Genomic DNA, 23,571 nt, shown 5'->3' with positions numbered 1-23,571 from the left:
ATCCAGTCAGAAAGAGGAAGAACGTGTACCAAGAACAAAAGAACTTAAAAAAAACAAACAAAACCCAGTCCTCCTGGGGTAAGTATCCACAGGGTAGTGGAAGCCTTTATGACATGCTGTGACTCAGAAGCTCAGAGCTGACATTGCCTAGCAGTGAATCAGTTCCTCTGATAATCAAGTTGGAGCCTTTTTATTAGTGGAGACTAAAACTCTAACTTGTTATATGTAAAGTATTAAAAATCTAACATTTGAATGGTAAGAGGTGAAACCATAAAACTCCTAGAAGAAAACATAGGCAGTAAACTCTTTGACATTGGTTTTAGAAGGATCTTGTCGAATGCCATATCTACTCGGGCATGGGAAACAAAAGAAAAAATAAACAAATAAGACTTCATCAGACTAAAGAGCTTCTATAAGGCAAAGGAAACTATGAACAAAAAGAAAAGACAATCCATCAACTGGGAGAAAATATTTGCAAATCATATATCTGACAAGGGTTTAATCTCTAAAATATATAAAGAACTCATACAACTCAACAACAAAAAAACAAACAACCCGATCAAAAAATGGGCAGAGGATATGAATAGACACTTTTCCAAAGAAGATATATGGATGGCTAACAGGCACATGAAAAGATGTTCAACATCACTAATCATCAGGGAAATGCAAATGAAAACTACAATGAGATATCACCTTACACCTCTTAGAATGGCTATAATCACGAGGACAAAAAACAACAAATATTGGAGAGGATGTGGAGAAAAAGGAACCCTCATACACTGTTGGTGGGAATGCAAACCAGTGCAGCCACTCTGGAAAACAGCATGGAGATTTCTCAAAAAACTAAAAATCGAAATACCATATGACCCAGCTATCCCACATCTGGATATTTATTCAAATAACTTGAAATCAACAATTCAAAAAGACTTATGCACCCCTGCGTTCATTGCAGCATTATTCACAATAGCCAAGACGTGGAAGCAACCCAGGTGCCCATTGACTGATGAATGGATAAAGAAGATGTGGTATATATATACAATGGAATACTACTCAGCCATAAAAAAAGACAAAATCGTCCCATTCGCAACAACATGGATGGGACTTGAGGGTGTTATGCTGAGTGAGATAAACCAGACAGAGAAAGACAAACATTATATGATTTCACTCATATGTGGAAGATAAACAAATACATGGACAAAGAGATCAGATTGGTGGTTACCAGAGGGGAAGGGGTTGGAGGGTGGGCATAAGGGGTAAAGGGGCACATATATATGGAGACTGACAAATAACAAGGTACAACTGAAATTTCACAAAGTTATAAACTATCATGGCACCAATAAAAAAAAATGGAAAAAAAATCTAACATTTGAATGGCAGTCTCTACTTTACCTCACATTGGTTTTCTGATTTATTACCTTCAACATTTTTTTCATCCCCATAACACAATTTATGAATTTAAAAGAAATCCTTTCCCTTATCTCTCTTTCATTATTAAAAAATAAAACATTTTCTTTTTGCCGACCTCTCCTCACTGTGGGAATTCACTGCCTGGATGGTCCCTATCTCTCCTCCTCCTCTCTTTTGCTGCTGTTTCTTCCTACTGCTCCTCCCAAATGGGAATTCATTTAACAAATGTCGATTGAGAGCGCACTCTGTCAGGCTGTGTGCTCAGCACTGCATTTCTGATGGGGAACAAGCCAGACATGGCTCCTGCCCGCATGCAGCTTATAGTCTGGCTATAAATCCATCGACAGTTCAGTGACTTCAGAGTTCAATGAGTTTAAACTCTCGGGAAGGAGGCATTATTGTTATTTGCAGATTATATTGAGGATGAGAGCTTACTAGCTATCAAGCATTACTAAGTGCTTCACATATATTTCTTCACTTAATTCTCACCCCAAAATGGAAGTCCCCCATTTTACAGCTGAAGAGATCGAATCTTGAGTAGGGTGGGTTGTCTTGCTCAAGATCCCACGGCAGGTTCCTGGTGGAGCTGGGACACTCACGCCCACTGCAGAGGCTGTGACATGCCTGTGTGTGAGGCTGGGTCTTGGCCATATCTGCATTGGGCCCAGCGTGGGGTAATGCACATGGGCTCAGGGCTCAGATCTGTGTGGTTGACATCCAGGCTCTGTCTCCTACCCATTGTATTTCCTTGGGAAGAATTCAGCCCTGGGTGCATCTGGTCAGACCAATGCCAGGGCCTGGGGCATTGGTGCCTTTGGGCCAGACACCTCTGGCCTCAGAGGCCTTGTCTGGGGCTCCAAATGCCCTCCAGCTAGTCCCAGTGTGCTGGACACATTATGATGGCTTCCCACATGTGACATTGAGGAAGGGGCCTCCTCCCGGGGCGCGTACAGTGCAGAAAGCCCTTTCCTGGGCTTGATCACATTTGTTCTTCACAACTCGAGCAAGTGTCCGGGGCAGGTATTGTTTATACTCATTTTTCAGATGAGCAGATTGAGTCTCAGAGTGGTCAAGAGCAGCCAAAGTTGGGCAGCCAGGAAGAAGCAAGAAAGGACTAGAACCCCAGTCCTGAGACTCTTAGCCCCATGCACTTTCCCACTGATGCTTGTGTGTCCGGCTTTCTTTGTGCTTGGCATCTCTCTTGCTTAAGTCCACCCTCCAACCCATCCCACTAACGAGCAGCAATCCGGCAAACACTCCTGATTCCCGGCTCTGCATCATACCTGCAGCAACTGACCAGCCTAGCTCGCTAAGGAGCCCAGAGGTCAAAACCATCCGCAGCATCGGAAGGAGGGCCTAGGACGGTGGATTAAAACTGCTGACAGTGGCAAAAACCTCATTTAAAGAGATGATTGATTATGGGACACCAGGATCTGAGGCTGAGGGTAATTCAGCTAGAAATTTGTTGCCTAGGAGGGATAGGATTAGATTATCAAGATTTTGACTCAGTGCTTTGTGCTTATTTCTAAAGTTCTTTTCTGTGACTGTTTTATTTTCTCTTGAGTCAGGGAGGGCAGAAGAACTGGATCCTCTTCCTGTTGTCCGATGGAGGCAGTTTATAATTCTGTTTCTGATCCAACCCATAGCAGTGTCCCTTGTGTCCTAGGCTCTTTCACGCTCTCTTGTTTGATCCTCGACGCACCTCTGCGAGGCGGGCTTTTTCATCCCCACTTACAGGACACTCAGGACTTGAGAGGCCTTTTTGAAACTCCAGGAACTCCTCATCGCCTCAAGCTGGGTTCAGGGTGGATTTGCCAAGTACCAGCCCTCATTCAGTCTCCAGCAAATTATGTCTCAGAAACGTATTAGCCAGAGGCAGGAGAGACTAAGAGGCTTAGGAGCCAGAACACCTGCATTGATTTGTTTCTTACTAGCAGGTGACCCTGGACAAGCTACTTAATTTTATTGTGCCTCAAAATAAGGATCATAATAGTAACAGGTAACGTATACAAAGCCTTCAGAGGAGTGCATATTATGAGCCCTATATGTGGTAGCTGTTATTCCTGGGCATTAGGTACCTATATTTATTAAAGAAAAAATCTAGATACAGAGAGTTGGAGTAAGTGGTCCAAGGTTACACAGCTGGTAAGTGATGACAATGTGGCAGGTCGCCCGGTACCCTCAGCCTGCGGTGGTGGTGAAGAGCACAGGTTTGGAAGTGAGGCAGAATTGAGCTGCAGCTCATCTCGGCCGCTTACTGGCTCTGTAGTCTTGGGCAAGTCAGTTAACATCAATGAACCTCAGTTTCCTCATCTGTAAAATGGGGATACCAATACCTGCCTTGTAAGGATTAGATGTGAAAGTGTTTCGAGCGCCTGGCACAGAGTGGATGCTCACATGCAAAATAAACGAACAAACCAAAGAGGCACGTGGTTCGGTTCTCCACCCAGGCAGCAAGTCCGGGTGCTTGGCCGACCTGGGTTCCCTCACCTGCAGCTGGGCAGTCAGCAGAGATGGAACATGACCACTCCCAGGGTCGGCTTTTAGGAAGAAGAGTCTGTCCAGGTTATTTGGATCAACTGGGCTTCACCGCAGTTCCCTGGGAGGATTTGGTTTTGATTCAAGAGCTTGGCTGCCTGAAAGGGCGTCTGTGGAGACCAGTGGGGCGCTGGGTGCGGAGGCGGAGCAGTCGCCCCGCCTGCCTTTTTGTCTGGGTGTTCCTGTTTATCAGCGATATCAGTGACTGTTTCAGAAATGTGCAAAACAGCCTCGCTTTGTATCACGGTGGCCACTTGGCCAAAATGCCTTTCCCCAGAACTCATTTGGCAACCTCTCCTTGGAGCAGTAGGGCAGTCAGGGTTGGGAAGATAGTCCTTTGGCCAGGTCGACCTGGATGGGCAACACGTCTCTGTGCTCCCCCAGGGCCCTGTAAGTCCTGAGGGCTGAGGAGTCTCCTGCTGGCGCTTCCCAGAGCCATCTCTGTCCCCTGGTTATTATGGAAATTGTCCCACATGCCGGTGGCTGCCAGAGTGACTGCGGGGAGGAGCAGTCACTACCCCCATGCCCGCTGCCTCGGGTGGGCCTCAGAGGTCTGGAACGGAGCCATGTGAGAGGATTGATCTGTCGGGGCTGTGCTCAGCATCACTGGGCACTTCCTCTGCTCACTGAGGCCCTGACATCCAGGGAGGGCTCCACAGCCTGGGAACCCCCCTGGAGAAGAAACAACAGCTCCTGTTGGTTTCGTGCTTATCGCCTGCTGGCCTGCTCTGAGCACTTTGTATTCATTCTCTCACTTAGTCATTAAAGCAACTGTAGCAATAATACTCATATAAGCCTATGAGGTCCACTTCACTCAAATCACGGAGAAATTACTATGTAGTAAGCACACTGGGGAGAATAACAATAGTAATAAAATACAGTCTCAGCCCTCAAGGGCTCACTGTCTGGCCCTAATCCTCCAACTTTGGAAACTGCTCTGTCTCTGTTTGCCAGAGTCTGAATCCCAGCTCCACCATTACCAGCTGTGTGACCTCTGATAAACTGCTTAACCTCTCTGTGTCATGGTTTCTTCCTCTGTCACTGGGCATGATCATAATAGAATTTAGCTCTTCGGTTGTTGTGAAGATTAAATGAGACAGTCCATGGAAAGCACTGGTAATGGTGACTGGTTCAGAGCACTTAATAACTGTTACCCATGCAGGGATGGGTTTCAGGGGATCTGTGAAATTCTAGGCCAAATAGTGAGCGACTTTGTGTTTATGTGTGAATGTTTCTCCAAATAAAGGGGCCGTGACCCAGGGACCCAGAGAAGATGAAGAAGTACGTCTGAGTGGGAGGTCAAGTTTAGATGGATGGCCGATCTACTTGGCCTACCAAAGAACTGAGTTACTTAGGGAAGCTTTGTAAATAGCACCCCCACTGCTCCTGGGGCCATTTAAGTAAGACAGAGCAGTCTAACTAGTCAGGACTTGGCAGGACTTCATAAAGCACATGTACCTGGAGGAAAACTTAGGGATCATCTGGTCCAAATTCACCAGTTTACACATGCCTAACTCTGAGCTCGGTGGTTGAATGTTATGTCTCACAGAGATAACAGCTCAAAGAAATGAAGAGTCCACTGATTTGAAAGCCCAGTCAGAAGATCTGGGCCAACTTGTCTCCTTTTCCCTGCAGGATTGTTAGGATGAGTGAGATGGTGTGTCTCTGGAAGTATTTAAAATATGTTATCGTTCTAGGTATTATTACTCCCAGGGGCACCTGGTGTTACTTGTTGTATTAGTCAGGTTCTCCAGAGAAACAGAACCAATATGATGTATATACACATAGAGAGAGAGATTTATTTTAAGAAATTGGCTCATGCCAATTTCTAGGGGCTGGCAAGTCAGAAATTTGTGGGGCAGGCCAGCAGCCTGGTAATTCAGGTAAGAGTTGATGTTACGGTCTTGAGTTCGAAATCTGTAGGGCAGGCCAGCAGTAGAAACTTGGGCAGGATTTCTCTGTTACAGTCTTGAAGCAGAATTCCATCTTCTCCAGGAAACCTTAGTTTTTGCTCTTAAGGCCTTCAACTGTTTAGATGAGGCCCATCCACATTATGGAGAGTAATGTGCTTTATTTAAAGTCAATAGATTGTAGACATTAACCACATCTACAAAATACCTTCACAGCAACATCTAGACTAGGGTTTGACCAAACAACTGGCACCATAGCCAAGCCAAGCTGACACATAAAATTGACCATCACACTGACCCTCTCAGCACAGATGTAGTAATCCAGTCTTAGGAGGCATGGTGTCACTAGAGCCTCTTCATTAAGAGTTCAGCACACTGTCTGGTGGGTGAACAGCAAAGGAAATAGTTCTGTGCAAGAGGGCGTGGTGGCTTGGCAAGGAGGGCTTGCTCAGTTCTGGGGGAAACTGTATTCAGAGGTTGGCATGCAGGTTAATTACTGCAATGGTGACCTCCACCGAACTGAGAGAGAAGCAGGCATAGCTAATCAAAAAACAGGAAATGTCCCAAAGAATGCCTTGAATCATGGTCCAGAGGGTATTGTGCTTTTGAAGCAGTTGTTATGTTCTGGGTTGAAAATATGTAATTCCTTTCCATAGGAAGAAACAGTCATCTTAATAAAATTAGTGATGGGAACAGGGGAGGTAGGTGATGTGGAGTAGGGGAAAGAGTTTCCTGTAATTTAATCTGATGTTTAGTGCCTGCACTTTGACCTTTTTAAAAAAAGAGGTGGAATTGAATAATTGAATAATATAAATACGTGACTCTGTGGCTGCTGGTAAGAAAGAAATTTAACTACTTTTTTTTTTGTGTGTGGCTCACATGTTCACGTGTGAGAATAGGCTTTCAATAAAATGTAACATAGGGGCCAGCCCAGTGGCATAATGGTTAAGTTCACACCCTCTGCTTTGGTGGCCCAGGGTTCACAGGTTTGGATCCTAGGCACAGACCTACACACCGCTCATCAAGTCATGCTGTGGCAGCGTCCCACATACAAAGTAGAGGAAGATTGGCACAGATGTTAGCTCAGGGCCAATCTTCCTTACCAAAAAAAAGAAAAAAACAAAAACAAAAAAAGTAATGTATATACATTTTGATAAAAATCAGAGTCTCCTTCTTGGAAGGGATTGAGCTGGGTTTCTCCAGAAGGGTAAGAGCTAATGTCAGCCACTTAATTTTTCTTTACTAGCTAGGGAAATAGGAGGATGCAGTGGTTAAACACATGGGGTCTAGAGTCAGATTAGTCCTGAGTTAGATGGTTTCTTCCTAGGTCTGTGATCTTGGGCTACCTAACCATTCTGGGCTCACTTTGCTCATCTGCAAATTGGGGATAATAACAGTGCCTACCTCATAGGCATGCTAGGAGAACTAAATGAAATGCTGTTATGTGAAGGATTTAGCACATGCTTGGCTGGGAGTGAGCGCCCTTTAGAGGGTAGCGCCATTGGCATCAACATTATGCGCAAGCGCCAGGAGCTGCGGGAAGGTCCTCTTGAATAGTCCCACCTGGCCTGCGTTCACTCTGCGTCTGTTAGGACTCAACTGGTCCTCTTTGTTCTCAACACAACTGAATCATGTGTCCAGGAGCACGTCCTGGAAGAGTTGTTGGGCAACTTCGTTTTTCTCTTTGGATAATTAACTTCTTAAAGTTACAAAGTCCAGTTTCTAACACCCTCCTTCTTATGGCTTGTATCAGCCAAATGAAGGTTAGCCTCGCACTCATGGCTTCACAGTGTGACCATAACCTTCCCACACAGCCTGGTTGCCTCGACTCCCTTCCACATCCCTTGGTTCCAGCTCATCGGGCTGTGCAGTGTCCCCAGACATGACCTGCTGTCTCCTCCTCCATGGCTGACCCGCCCACCATATTGCCCCCACCTGGAGTGACTTTTTCTTCCCAGCTCCACATTTTCAAATCCTCCTTGTCCTTCAATCCCCAGCTCAGCCTCTGCTTCCTCTGTGAGGCCTCACCTGGTGCCCACAGCCTGAAGTCACCCTCCCCTTCCTCTGAATGTGTATTTTCATCTGTATCCTTCTGATGGCAACTGAAGCCTTTTTTCTGGATCAGTCGCCTGTGGCCACATCCGCCTCCCCACTGGACCTCCCGAGGACAGGAACTGCCTGGGGTATCCTTGTGTCTCCCACAGTGTCCAGCTTAGTGCCTGGCAAGTGATATTTCAAAAATATTCGTTGGATGGAGGAATGAAGAAGTTGATGAATGTTTGTGGAAAAACTCACTTAGTGGACCATTTCCGTGGGCTGAGCTACAAGGTCTCTTTGCCTGACCTGGCCAGTCATTGTTCCCTCCCTTACAGGAGGGAACTCCAACATAAGAATGAACAGGCAAGAGCATGGTGGGGCTTTTTGCTACTTGGTACAAGCATGCATAAAGAGTTATGTGGTTCCTCTATTCAATAGCCCATAAACTCCATTTGTGGAATGTTTTAAGACCAGGAACTATCTTACACTCTTCTGTTTCCCCAGTTACTAGCACATGGTAGGTGCTTAATAAATGTGTGAAAATGAATGAAGTGACCTTTACACTCCTCCACTGCTGACTGTGGAACAATCTTGTCCCTGCTGTGGGAGGGAGGGTCCACAGTACCAGGCTTGGCATCAAGATAGCCTTGCAGCATTTCTTCTCATACTCTGATTCCCAGGTCAGTAACCAGGCTTGGGACTCAATTCAAGTGAGCACGTACTGGCTCTCTCCGTGCCCTCTCTGGATCCCTTGTCTCTGCCTTAGCTGCTTGCCTGGAATCTTGGGGACTTGGAGACTGGAATTATGCTTCAATACCATTTTTCAGTGACCCAAGTGCTACCCCAAGCCCCTGTGCCCAATTTCTGTAAATTATTTGCTGCCTTCTCCTTGCGTTACCTAGTCACTGGAACATTTTGCAATTGCCCATCTTCTCTCTTGAAGGTCTGCTGTCATCTCAGGGTCCAGATTCACTCCCTCCTGACTCAATTCTCTGCCCACCTAGCCCTGGATATGGCAGCAGGGGTGGTGGTGAGCTGGAAGGAGATTAATGATTCCGTTTCATGCTTGTCAAAGGCAGGAATTCCTAATGTTTGTCAAGGTCACTAACTCATTTGAGAATCTGATGAGAGCAATAAACTCTCCCCCCAGAAAAACTCATAGATGTAATATTTTGTGTGTTGGAGCAAATAGTCTTAGAGACTTTCAGGATACCCTGAAACCGGACCATGGACTTCTCTGTGGCCATTGCCTGGGATGCCAAACCCATCACACATATTATATTTATGCATCTTTATCTAACATTTCTCGCAGCTTCCAGTGAGGCACTGTGGTGTGATAGCAAACACACACTCGGGTTTTGGAGCCAGGGAGACATAGATGCAGACTCTGGCTCTGTTTCCTTATTAGCTGTGTGACCTTAGACAAGTTAACCAGCTTCTCTCAATTCCTTGTCTGTAAAATGGGGATGAGAATGTTTACCTTGCAGGGTTGTTGAACAATACAGAGACACTGCAGCAGCATGTGCAGCCTGGCACCTGTAGATGGTTGTTTAGAGGGAGCTGCTACAATTGTGAATACAAGCCATTTTGTCCAGTTCCATAAATTTAAACATCCTTTGCACAGCTCCTCTTCCTCTCAGAGCACTTTCTCATAGTATAATCAGAGAGGAAGAGATTTCTGTCAGATGGGGGAGGGGTGACAGGGGTCAATATGGAAGTGTGGGAGGGGAAATTTCAGGACAGTTTCTGGGTGACATTAGAGTCAGATCCAGCGAGGAGCTCTGTAGGCCACATAGAAAGACCACACTCAGAACTAACCGCTGCAGATCCTGGCATGAGCTGACGAGCAGGGTCATGCTGAAGTTTAAAAGGAGAAGCCAGTTGGGCCCTGGGATGCCCACTCAAGTGGAAAAGTTAACGCTTAGCAGAGTGAGGGCGATGACTCATGGCCTTGCTACGCTGAAGTCTTGGAAGAATGAGGTGGTTAGTCCCAGAGCCAGCTGTGTGATGGGATCCTTAGCAATGTGACATTCAGCTGAACAAAACCCACTACCTCCTACATTCCACAGCAGTAGGGGGAAGCCAAGGAGTCGTTCAAAGCGTGGCCGCTGACAAGACTGCCTGGGTTCAATAGCCCTGCCACTTATTAACTGGGTGACTTTGAATATGTTTCTTAACCTCTCAGTTTCCTTCGCTATGAAAGGGAAATGAAAATAATTACACATGCCTTCCAGGGTTTTTAAGGAGATTAGATGATGTGAGATAATAGAAAATATATTTATTGGTCTGTACTGACATCCACCCACAACCCCCCACCTCCCCTTCCCGGCGCAGAGCTCCCACAACCCATGTAGTTTTCTAAGTGGTAAGAGCACTAGAAGCATCTCTTGTTCTATGGTTTGGTCTTTGACCCTGTCCCTGACACAGGGCTCCTAAAACCCTTGTAAATTCCTAAGTGATAAGAGCACTAGGAGTGTCTTTTGTCCTAATGAGGTAACTCTGGGTGGCTCCTGGATGGGGGCTGGTCTCCAGAAGACCAAGCCATGATTAGAAGCTTGGAATTTTCAGCCCCGGCTCCCACTTCTCTAGAGAGGGGAGAGGGGCTAGAAATGGAGTTAATAATTGATCATGACTACTTGAGGAAGCCTCCATAAAAATCCCAAAAGTGCGGGGTTCAGAGAGCTTCCAGGTGGGTGAACACATCCATGTACTAGGAGAGTGATGCACCCCAACTCCATGGAGACAGAAGCTCCTGCATTGGAGACCCTCCCAGTCCTCGCCCTATGTATCTCTTCATCTGGCTGTTCATCTGTACTCTTTATCGTATCCTTTAACAAATGGGTAAACATAAGTAACTGTTTTCCTGAACTCCGTGAGCTGCTCTAGCAAATTAATCCAACTTGAGGAGAGGGTTGTGGGAACCTCACATTTATAGCCGATTGGTCAGAAGCATGGGTGACAACCTGGACTTGCTACTGGCGTCTGAAGTGGGGTCAGGGTAGTCTTGTGGGACTGAGCCCTTAACCTGTGGGGTCTGATGCTATCTCCAGCTAGAGAGTGTGAGAATTGAGTTAAATTGTAGAACATCCAGCTGGTGTCACAGAAAATTGCTTGGTGGGGGAAACCCCCACATACATCTGGTGTCAGAAGTGTTATAGCTATTCTGTGTGATAGTAAAGGAGACACAAAGGGGGAAAACCTGTTTTTTTTCCCCAAAAACAGATGAGCTAATGCTTACAAAGCATTTTGTACTCAAACATTAGCTTTTATTTTCGTAAGCATTTGGGGACTTAGGGACACATAGAAGCCCCTGCTCTTTGGACTTCGCTCTTGCGACTTCACTCCAAGGAAACTTTGGATTCCTTTGGAAACTAAGCACTAGCTAGGTAAACATTCATGCATCTAGGTAGATGCACTGTCCATTCCCAGACACAGAGAAAGAAGACCTCGTGTCTTCAGAAAAGGTGGGCCAGGAGTCAAGTAAACCCCCAATTCTCTGCCGGCCCTAGAAAGTGTTCATCTCCTAATGACCCTGTACCGAGACTTGTGGGAGGGAGTCCAGCTTAATCTTTAAGCTGTATTGGGGTCTTATCACACACAGAGGCAACATGGGCTTCAGAGCTGAAATTCCAGGTGAAATCAGGGCACCACTGCCGAGTATGAGCTCAGACATCTCTCTTAACTCCTTTGAGTCTCAGTATCCTCACCTACAGAATGGTGATACCTGCAGGTCAAAGGTTAGCTTCGTCGGCTTCTTTCTGCAACAAGCTGGAGATGCAGAGGCCCTGGGTAACCTTGGCCTGCAGGAGTTGGTGAGGGAGAGGCAGAGGATCTCAGCATTTCCATGATTTTGAGTCCCTCATCCCCTAACACCTTGTGGACCTGGGGATGGGAAAAATATTTTAGGCACAAAATTGCTGCTCAGTTTGGAAAACCTTGATTCAGGTAGCCCCCACTCTAAGCAGATGGGAAAATTAGGACACATAGTTGGCCCTCAGGGAAATGTTCTTTGAATGAACAGATGAATGGTACATGCTCTATAAATATTTCTAACTGATTGATATCTCCTATTTTGTTATTTGCAGATGAGAAAAAGAAAACAAAGAAAGTTGATAGTGAACTCAACCCTGTCTGGAATGAGGTGACTTTATTGTTTTTTCAACTTTGTTTCAATGGATAAGCTATATCTGATTGTCCCATCTTTGGTCTGATTGTCCCTCCGTTTGGGAGGAGAATCTCTGCATTTCACCCTCACCCCCTCCATCTCCCTTTGTGGCCGTGGAGACAGCAGAGCAGTTCAAGGAGACATAACACAATGACATCTGTACAGTAGTGGTGTGGTGAGCAGAGCCTGGATGGGGAGTGAGAAAGGTTGGGTTCTAGCCTGGAGCAGCCTTGAGCTTGCTGTGTGACCTTGGTCCAGTTATGGTGCATATCTGGGGCACATCTGTAGATGTGGATAAAGGATGGGATTATATCATTTCCAGAGTCCCAGAGGGAAAGCTCCATAATTAGAAACATACCTGCATGTGACTAATCAAGAGTATATTACATGATACTTTGTGTGTCTGGCTGAGTAATGACATTTATAGTTTTTTATGTTGATAAAATTAGTTTATACTTAATGTAGAAATTTTGCAAACTTCAGATCAGCATAAAAAAATTACCTTTGGTCCCACTATCCAGAAGCAACTACTGTTAACATCTGGGATGTAACAATAAATATTTATTGAGTGAATGTATTTAATAAAATATGATGTCTTAAAATTGGCAAATTAGTATCATCTAGCAAATACAGTTTCCTATCCTATTTTTTTCTCACTGTTATATCCTGAACATATCCCATATCATTTTATTCAAAAGTATCTTTAATGACTATGTAATACTCTATAGAAGGGATATAATATAATTTACTTCCCCCCGCCACTGTTGACTTTATATCTATTTTATAAATGGTTCAGTGTTTAATATATTTATAAATATTGGGAAAATTTAATTCTTTCCACTGAGTAGATTTTCCTATGCTGACTAATTTTTGAAAAGTTGATCATCAGCTCCATTGTTTTTTCCAAAAGCTGTATCAAACCTTCCTGGATAAGCACAGTGACAAATGTCTTTGTTGTTTTTGCTAAGTCACCCGGCTCTGAACACTTTCCCTCCACCAAATGCAGATCCTTTCCCCTCCAAGCTAGTTTTAATATTTCTATAAGATAAAGACTATACCTTCTCATTGAATGAGGTGAAGATGAAACTTCTTAACTCCTTTGGGAAAAGCCCTGCTGTTCTCACGCAGGTTGAGAGGGAATTCCACTTCTCTGCAATTTCACTGGAACCCAGAACACAGCCAGCTGGACCACCAGCTCCATGAGAGCAAGAAGCCAGTCTGGTTAGTCGCTGTGGATACTATAGATCCTAGCATCTCACACAGAGCTCCAAAAATAAAACAAATAAAAAGTACATATATGTATGCATTTAGTGCTTCTGATCTTGTGTAATCCTAACATGCCTCTTTATATTTGAGGTCAATCTATGTAGCTGATGGCAGAGAGATGTATGGTCATGTAAGCAGGCATGTCCTTCATAGGGCATCATCCATCTCACCCCATTTTGTTTCCAACGTGTATTTTTTTAAATTATAAATGTATTTATCAAGTAAATGTCCCAATTGCAATGTCATAACTGAAACCTAACCCAAATGAAATGCCAACCCCAAACCCATTGAGGTTATTGGGTGTGTTCTAATATGAGCTGTAAGACACATTCTCCATCCATTCCCAACCCATTACAAGGAGAATCAAATCATCAGTAGACATTGCTTTATTTAATTCATTTATTACGTAATCAGTCAAAGACATCAGTGGTGCTATGTTGATCATTTTACATTTACCATTAGACAGCGATTTATTGCATTAAGATGAAAGTCTCATCTGACTATAGCACTGACCTCGGCGGGACTTAAAATATGAGGTTGATGCATTTTAGAAAATGTTTTCTTAGATTATTCATCTCTTTGATAATAATATAATTAGGAGGAGCAAACTATTTAAAAACAACTATTGAAGAAAGCGTTTTCAGACACACATTTTGTTTTATTCTTACAACAATTGTGGTAGGCATTAAGTCAGTTCTCTGACTATGAGATGGGTTTGGTGACTTGTCCAAAGCCACAGAGCCTAGGAAATGGGAAGCCAGGAGTTGCATCCAGAAACTTTGAGGCTAAGTCTGGTTTGCTTTCCCACAACCCTCAGCAGCCTCCAGGTTTAGAGTGTAATCACTTCCATCTAATTATAGAATTGAGTAATTCAAAAGACTGTCATTGGTGAAGATAATGATGTTTAATGTCAGTACATCTTGTTATGTTCTCTGATCCTTTTAATAGTCTTTTTGTTTCATAACTTTTCTGTGATAGATTTTGGAGTTTGACTTGAGGGGTATACCACTGGACTTTTCATCTTCCCTTGGGATTGTTGTGAAAGATTTTGAAACAATTGGACAAAATAAGTAAGTTGATTTCAACTGTTTTTCTCATTTTACGTATTATCTTACTATTGTTTATTTTGTTGAAGGAGCACATCTTTAATAACACTTTATAATACTTCCAAAAATATCATGCTTTAATTCCATGCCCACCACCCCAAGCCAATATCAGACGTGGGTAATCAATCACAGTGCTTTTCCTCAAACTTCTGTATTCCTAAGAGGCTGTAAATGTGAAGCCACCTCTAGTCTGTCCAATTTGGCACTAATGGTGAAACCTATTTACACTCCTGAGACTTCTTTGTTAACCGCATATAGTCACTTCCTACCACTGGTGGTTTATATGAACTGTAGCCATATTGGCTGCAAGCCAGATAATTTCTTCTTCTGGTTACGTGTGATCCATAAACATCTCATTCAAATTCTGCTTCCAGCCCCACTTCCATTTTAATGTCTTTAAATGTCCAATATTGTCTTATTGGCCTTTTAAACCCAACAGATCTAAACCAGATTCCTTGTCTTACTGCCTCTACCAGTTTCAAATGCAGAAGGGTAATGATGGTGCCCGTGGTGGCACCAAGGGTTGTCCCCTGGGTAAAGCTGGGAGACTTCTCAAACAGGTCTCCATGGGACAGAATGACCTCAGTAAATTCACTTCAGACCTTGATCTGAACTTTAGCCTTCTAGATTCAGAAACCAGTCTTAGGTTACTGATTCAAACTAATCAAGCTCACAAGAAACCAGTGCTTAAAACTAAGTTAGTTACTTGCTATTTTCCAGTGGAAATAAATGCCTAGTGGGAGGACATTCCTATTCTCTGATCAATGAATTCTCCTTGATGTCATACCACATGACAAATTACTCTGTATCCTTGAGTGTAAGATGTCATTGACCATAAGATGTACTATTAAATTAATAACAAGTTTGGGGTAGGGGGAAGAAGCCTGATATTAAATGCCCATATCAATTGTAAGAAGCATCCCAGTTTTTAGTAACGTCAATACATTTAAAAATGTATGTCTTAGCCTCAGGCACATTTGGTAAAGTCAGAAGGCTGCAACGAGAGCAATAAATTAGAATGAATTAGTTGAGGTGGGGTAACCATTTGCCCTGATTTGCTTAGGACAGTCCTGGTTTATTGTCCCAGCACAATGATTAATAATGCCCCTTTTGCTGTCAACAGTGGCTTGGTTTGGACAGTAAATTAGATGGTCACCCTAGTCACTGGGGTCTTCTGCTTAATGGTGTCAGACCAAGAGAGCCTGGACAGACATCTACCCCCTGGACCGTGCTTCCGTAGCTACTGCCCTTGCTCACCTTTGAAGAGATCCTTTTTCTCATGTTCCATTGCTGACCAATGCCCCTTGTGACTGATGGGTTTTTTTCTTAAGCTATATAAATGCATTCCAGCAGGTTCTGGTCCCACTCTCTTAGACTGAAAACCATTCTAGCTCTTTAACGTTATGTTGCATGTCTCAGCTTTGAACCAATTATGTGATTATCTATCCCCCACCCCAATTCCCAGAGGACAGTTTTATTTTCCATATTTCAAAGTTCTGGGGAAATGGGTGATGAAGCCTCACTGTAGCCTCCTATATGTTACCCATAATAATCCCTTCTCCTCTTTGCTCTCTTCTTTCTGCAAATGGTACCACTGTTTATATTCTAGACCAACCCTCTCCAATAGAAATACAGTGCAGGCCACATATGTAATTTAAAATTTTCTAGCAGCTACATTAAAAAACAAAAAAGAGGGGCTGGCCCCGTGGTGTAGTGGGTGGGTGCATGTGCTCTGCTGCTGGCGGCCTGGGTTCGGATCCCGGAAGTGCACCGATGCACCACTTGTCAGGCCGTGCTGTGGCGGCCTCCGGTATAAAGTGGAGGAAGATGGGCACGGATGTTAGCCCAGGGCCAGTCTTCCTCAGCAAAAAGAGGAGGATTGGCGTGGATGTTAGCTCAGAGCTGATCTCCTCACAAAAAAAAAAAAAAAAAAAAAGAAACAGGTAAAATTAATTTTAATAATATATTTTATTTAACTCAATATATTCAACATATTATCATTTCAATATGTAATCAATATTTTAAAAATCATTGAGACATTTTACATGCATTTTTTCCTTACTAAGTCTTTACGATAGGCGTATATTTCACACTTACAGCACATCTCAATCCAGACCAGCCACATTTCAAGTGCTCCCTATTCACACGTGGCTGGTGGCCACCATATTGGATAGCACAGTTCCAGAGCACTGGGCTCAAAACCTCGCATCTCTCTGGATTGTCTCCCTTTTACATCCGATCCAATCTGTTGCCAAATCTTACTTTTTCTTCCTTTCTATTGTTTGTGCTATGTGTTTCTTACTCATGGCCTCAGCCACCAGCCTGGTTTGGGCCTTTATCACTTTGTGCCTCATCTATTTAACATGGCGACAGAGCCTGGCAGGCTGGCCTGGGAGCTCTCATCATGTTTCACACAAAGTCTTTGCTTTCCTCTAGGTAATATGCTTGAGGGAGAGTCAGAAAACAAATACGTGAAGAAATATGTAATTGATCAGGTGCTATGGAGTGCTATAAGCTAAGGAGGAAACTGTTATAAACCATGAAGAAAAATACGTAAAGCAGGGTACAAGGATAGACTGTGATTGACAGCGGAGGGGGGAAAGATCCAGTTTTATATGAGGTGGTGATAAGGTGACAATTGAGCAGAGACCTAAATAAAGTGAAGGAATGAGCCATGCAGCTCCTTGGGGAAAAAGAATATCCCAGGCAGAGAGAACAGTAAGTGCAAAGGCCCTGAGGCAGGAGTGTACTTGGGGTGTTGGAGAAACACCGAGGAGGCCAATAAGGCTGAAGCACAAAGAGCAGGAGGGGCTGGGGTGTGGGAAGGAGATGAGATCAGCGAAGCCACAGCACGCATGGCTTTGTGAGCCTCAGCACCAGCTTTAGATTTCATTTCTGGTAGAATGGGAATTCATAAAGGGTTTTGAGTATGATCTGACATATTTTAAAAAGATCACTCAGGCTTTCTGTGTGGAGACTGGGATAGAGGGACCAGTTAGGAAGCAGGGAAAACAATACTGGGAGACCATTATATATTTACTTCATGCCTGCTGAAAACCCAGCGGGGTCCTTGGATGAGAGCAGCGATGGGGAGAGGACATATCTCCACCCTGAGGCTCACCTTGACACTTATTTTGGGTGTTTGGCTTGCATTTCTGGGGGTAGAGTTGATGTACAGTCTTTCTACTCCTGGGCGTTTTTCTTTCTAATTTTGAACACGGAAAATATGATGGGTCCTGTTATAAGAGGGTCTTTCTAAAGTTTGGGGCCCCCTGCATCTTGCTGAGATATGTTGTTCTCGGCGTTATGGTGTCGGCTGAACATAAAGACCCAATGAGCAGGCCGTGCCTATGGCACTATGATAACAGGGGGATTTTTAGGCCTAACAGAGAAAGGTAAATTCTAGGCAAAGCATGAAGCTGGTCTTCATTACTCTTTCAACTCCCGCCTCTCCTCCTGTCAGGGGGTCTTCCTCCCCCTGACTTCTCCCAAGCACCCCGTGTCCTCATTTACGTTCCAGGGCTCCCACTGGCGTACCCACTCAGGCCTGACCTCTGAGCCATGCCTGCACCTCTGCCAGTTCTTTTCCCCAACAAAACTTACCTGTCCTGTGTCTCAGTCCTTTGAAGTTCCGCTGGTTGAAAGGAGCTTTCTGAGAAACTTGTCTGCGTGATGGTGTAACAGCTGCTAATAGTTCACTGTGCTAACTTCCCAGGAACACTGATTTGGGGACTGAGGCAACTGGTGACTTATCTGAAAAAGTAAAAAAAAAAAAAAGGGCATTTTAGGCCCGATGGCAGGGTCATTGGGGGAGATCTTTTTAATTGGGAGATTAGTTCTCTGTCTTACAAATTCTGCTGCATAGTTGTTTGCTGTCTTCTGGGGGAAGGCCGGGCGACTCTGGGTCTGCTTTGGAATGCACAGCGCGTGTGATAGCGCCCCTGTGTCGGCTGTGCTCTTACTCCACTGAGCTGCATGCTTCTCCACCATCAGCCAGGAATCATGACCCTTGGCTTTGTTTCCACCAACTAAACAACACATAGACTTTGGGCAAATTACCTGTACACTGCAGGAAAAAAAAAATTAAACCCATCTGGGAATAAGCTGCATGTTTGTCCAAAATATTTATGTACTTCGGCCCCAGATTTTCTTGTCTTTTCTACTAAAGATTTGGCCTTGGAGGATCTGCTCACTGCTCCGTGTGGGAGCGTTTCCCTCACCTGGAAGCTCAGGGTAGGGGCAGAGGATTTTTCTACCAGCTTAAGGAATGTCTTGCCTGTTGACTTTCCTGTTGCCATGGAGACCGGCTGTGCAAACACGGCTCTCACTCTGAGTCTGCTGCTCCGGGCCCTGTAAGCAAACAGGGCCAGGCTGCCTGGGTTTGCCTGTGCGCCATGCCCACACCCGCAGCGGACTGCCCCAGTCCAGTCCAAGCAAGCACAGCGGGGGTGCCTCGGCAACATCCCTCCTCAGGTGCTGGGAGCGGGCTGGGCCGTTCAGTGAGGACTGTTCTTCCTCACTCTATAGTCATCCAACCAGCCATCCAGACTGAATGAGGGGGAGAGAAGAGCCAGAGGAGCCTCTTGGGCATGTGAGGAAAATGAAAAGATATTTTTAGCTGAAATGTCAGAGGGGGAGGATTTTCCCAGCTGCTGAAGAATGAAAAGTTCCCTTGCAGACAGGCAATATGGCCATCACTTTGTGAGGACTTAGAGAGTGCCAAGGGCTGTGCTGAGTCCTTTGAATGCATTATCTCACTTAATCCTCACAGACACCTTATGAGGCAGATCCTATTTTTCCTCAGAGAGGTTTGGTAATCTGCTCAAGGTCACATAGTAGGTATGTGTCAGAGTCAGCATTTATATCCAGGCCTGTAGTCTTGACTTTTATGTTATCCTGAAAACCTCTGACCACCTATAGGAACCAAAATGTAGGTGGAATGGTTGATTAACTTTTAGCTAAAGTGGAAGTAATTTTTCTTTCTAATTTTGCAAAAAAATTAAGAACACTCATTATCAGATTGTTGGTAGCTCTTCCCTAGGTAAAAATTTTAAGCAGACTTTTTTATACTGTTGAATAGTAAGTCACTTATGCTCATGCTCTGCAATGGACAAGATAAGTTTGGAGAGTGTATCTCATCTCCTGTGATCTTCACAATGACCTTGAGAAGTGGAGATGAGACTTGAGGCTCAGAGGGGCTGAGGCTGGGACTCTGATCCCTTGACATCCTTGCCATGCTGTCACTCCACTTGAGTTCCTAAAGAAGAATCATCTTCAGGAGGCTGGAAAAGTGGGAATGAAGGATGTTTACAAGTTTTCCGATGTAGTTGTGCGGGTGTGTGTGCCCCTGTGCATGTGCCAGGGAAGAAAAAGAAATGCCAGTTAGGGCTTTTGCATTTGCTGTTCCCTCTGCATGGAATGAATGCTCTTTCTTTCCAGCTGCAGTAGATGGAAAATCTTGTCATTCAGTGTCTCTGACCACATGACTGAGAGCAGCCCCTGCCCTTGCTCTCCATCTCATTGTCCTGGTTTATTTCCTCAGAGCTGTCTTGTTAGGGACCTCGGATGCGTGTGGGAATGGTGGAGGAGTCCATCTGGACATGTGGACTTTTGGGCTGGGTTTTAGATAAGTACTCAAAGATATGTGTTGGTCTGCACATCTGCTTTATCTAGCTCAGCATTCACCACACCTGAAATGTGCTATCTGTTTATTTATTCATTCGGCTTTCTCCTGCTAGGCAGGAAGCTCCACATCTGTCTTGTTCAACACTTTAACACGAGCACTTAGCACAATGCCTGCACATAATAAATAGATTCTCAATAAGTGTTTGTTGAATGAATGAATGAACAAATGAGTTTATGATACTACTACATGAATGAAATTTAACATTTCTAAGCACCTTGCATCTGACAGTTAGCCACTGGGAATGGGCCATTTATGTGGAACCTGTGCAGCTCGGCTGTCTGGAACAGCTCTCTGGCTCCAACTTGGGTTTGAGCTGCAAAGGAGTCAGAACACAAAGGGGGCAGATCACAAGGGAAACAAAGGCCTGTCCCAAAGCTCCTGCCTTTTGTAGGGAGACGCGGAGTTTACAGCTGAGCTCGCAGGAAGGCAGTAGAGCATAGTGTTCAAAGCTGAGATTCTGGAGCCAGACAGAGGCTGCTTAGAGACCAGCTCTACTGACAACTAGTGGGTGACCTCAGGCAAGGTACTTAACCCCTCCAGGCCTCAGAATTCTCGTCCCTAAAGTGACTGTAGTTTGGAAGTTTCGCTCATGCTAGGATGACATGACACATGACACAACCAAAAAGCAGGTAAGTTATCTGTAACACCGATTTCAGATATTGGACATCAGCAGCACAGGACAGTGATCCCTGAGAGAAGGGAGATAAATGAGATGAGGCCCGTGAGTGCCAGCTTAATGCCTAGAGAGCATTGCCAGGCTGCAGTGAGGGAGAGGGAAGTTGGGCAGATCCTAGTTGTCTCCCAGAGCTGAGAGGATGCAAGTAGGAGTCAAGAGACGGGAAGATAGCTAGAGGACCGAGAGGAGAGAGCTAAACACACACACACACACACACACACACACACACACACACACACAAAGCTCTAGAGATTTGCAGAGGGTTCCTCTTGACTCTTCAGCTGAGTACTGGTCAGCGAGGAAACTATGAGGCAGAGAAAAAAACGATCTGAAAAGAGCAGACAGAACAGTCCTTGGAATGCACACAGAGCTGGGGTAGTTAATGCTCCCACCAGCCAGATGGGAAAAACCTTGTAATTCATGGAGCATTGGGTAGAACACTCAGAAGAATTTTACCTCAGTAATGTGAAGAAAAAACAGATGTATTATTAGTAGATGATATTATTGGTAGACACGGACAATGAAGCAAGTATTATAATTACATTCCGTAGGCTCAGGAAGGTAGAGGAATGCACGAGCATGTGAAGTAGAGACGCGGAAGATATAAAAAAGATCCAAATTGAACTTCTAGAGAGGCAAATTACAATGTCTGAGATAAAATGACCATAATTATCTCTCTAAGAGTTTGCATTTCTAGTATTCTTCTTTTTCCCCTTCATATGTGTGTACTTGTGCATTCAAAACCACCATCACACACACCCCCACACAAATGCAGAGCAAAGTGAGAAACATCGTCTGGATATAAATCACTGTGGAAAGCTTCTGTGTTGCTGCGGTATGAGTAAGAAGGAGATGCCTAAAACCCAACAATATAGCTGGGAGGAAATTTACCCAAGTTCTTGTGTAAGAGGAGGTGTAGGTGGTGGTCAGCTGTATGATCATGAGATTAGTTTGGATTTTGACTCTTACTAATTGGGTGACTCTTGACAAGTTTCTTCATCTTTATAATGAGGGTTCTAATACTTCCTCAATAAATGGTAGACATAAGGGCAAATTTAATATAATGAAAGAAGAAATTGATTCAATTTCCTTACAACATCATAGCTAATATCTCTTACGGGCTTACCATGTGCCAGGCATTGTGCTAAAACTATTCCACACGTGATTAGATTTAATCTTTATAATGACTCTGAGTCAGACAGGCTTATCTCCAATTTATGGATGAGAAAAAAATGTGGCTCAGAGAGGTTCACCAAATTGCTTTATCCAGCTCTTTATGTAGAAGCACATGGATTTAACCTAGCTATGTTAAAATCCTTTTACACAGAGCCCAGACCTTCCAAGGTTTATTCCGTGTGAGTGTGTATATGTGTGTGTGTGTGCCTGTGTGTGTGATGCTGTCTTCTCATTTTCGCATCCTGGTCTTCAACCTTTCATCCAAACACACACACACACACACACACACACACACACATGCACACGGTGGTACTAGAGGCTATACAATGAGAAAAAGAAAAGTACAAGCTTGAGTTGTGAAACAGTCTAACTTCCTGGCAAAAGATTTTTAAATTAGAGCAAAAATAAAGACTGTGGTTTGGAGTGAAATTAATTTGGTGGGACAAAGTAGTATCACTTATGATAAATTTTCATTTCCTGGTACACAAAAGACCTTGACTTCAAGCTTTTAATACTTGTATCTCTCTGAGCAATGAGACTCACTCCTGACATTGCCACATGTAAACATGACAGCGGGGTGTGTTTAAGTCGTCCCCATGCCCATTCCGTCTCCCTGGTGTGGTTGGTGAGGAGAGATGGACAGCCCACGGTTGAGGCAGGTTTTCTAACTGGAGTAGCTACTCAGGCTGTGTGAAAATCTAAACCAGAAGCAGATGTTACTGTGGAACAGGATTCTCAGTTCTGATTTCTTTTTAGCTCCATATTTTCAATAGAGCAGCAAAACTATGAGAAGGTCAGAGTTGGTTCAGGCTGGCTGTCTCCGGATGCCGGAGAAGCTGAACCCCACTGCTTGGGAGGCCCATGAAGTAGCTGCCGCAGTCCTGCTAGCATATATTAAGATCATGTGAGTAAGAGGGGGCCACAGCCCTGGAGAGACACAGCCGGAGAGACTGAAAGAGAAGGCATTTCATAATGACAGGAACTGCAATTATCTTCTAATTGCACATCTTCTAATTGCACCTTCTCTTAGGAGAGTAAGCTTTATAACCTGTAAGTCATTTGCAAGGTCACTGGACTATGTTCAGTGATGTATCAATTAATTTATTCATTCAACAAATCTTTACTAATGCATACTGTGTGTCAGACACTGCTCTGGGCCCTGGGGTGCTCTATGCCTTTCATGGGGCTTACTACAGCTGAGTGGAGGGAACAGATAATAAACAAGTAAATCTACGTATTGGATATGGTATATCATATGGTGATAGATGTGATGAAGGGAAATAAAGCAGGGGAAAAGGGGAGAAAACGACAGGGTGAGGGGTGTGTGTGTGTGTGTGTGTGCTGGTTTACATAGGGTTTTTGTATAAGGATTTGTTTTGGGGTCTGTTTTGTAATGAAACGTCTTATGAAACCAATGACTTTACAACCTTCATTCAGATTCCACTATATTGGATTTTATGGGAATTCAGTTGCATCTAAAGTTTACTTCTGTTCTAATCTTGAAAATAAAAATTGTTTCACAAACAGGTTCGTGGCATATACAGCCTTGAGGGTGAGGAGGGAGCTTTTTGACGTATGTAAGAGAAAGGACTGGTTTTAAGACA

At 44.2% G+C, this 23,571-nt stretch overlaps 1 protein-coding gene across 4 annotated transcripts in view; it reads left to right on the top strand.

The window, feature by feature from the left end:
* MYOF (myoferlin) overlaps positions 1 to 23,571 on the top strand; it is a 156,792-nt gene that overhangs the window by 10,536 nt on the left and 122,685 nt on the right. For all 4 annotated transcript variants that reach the window (XM_058543549.1, XM_058543550.1, XM_058543548.1 and 1 more), the window contains exons 2-3: positions 11,978 to 12,033; positions 14,302 to 14,393. In XM_058543549.1, the coding sequence (XP_058399532.1) occupies positions 11,978 to 12,033; positions 14,302 to 14,393 (148 nt within the window). The remainder of the gene's footprint in view (positions 1 to 11,977; positions 12,034 to 14,301; positions 14,394 to 23,571) is intronic.

The sequence above is a fragment of the Diceros bicornis genome, chromosome 6 (assembly GCF_020826845.1).
Source record: "Diceros bicornis minor isolate mBicDic1 chromosome 6, mDicBic1.mat.cur, whole genome shotgun sequence".
Lineage (NCBI taxonomy): Eukaryota > Metazoa > Chordata > Mammalia > Perissodactyla > Rhinocerotidae > Diceros > Diceros bicornis.
The sequence above is the reverse complement of the archived record's forward strand: the minus strand, read 5'-3'. Positions and strand labels throughout refer to the sequence as shown.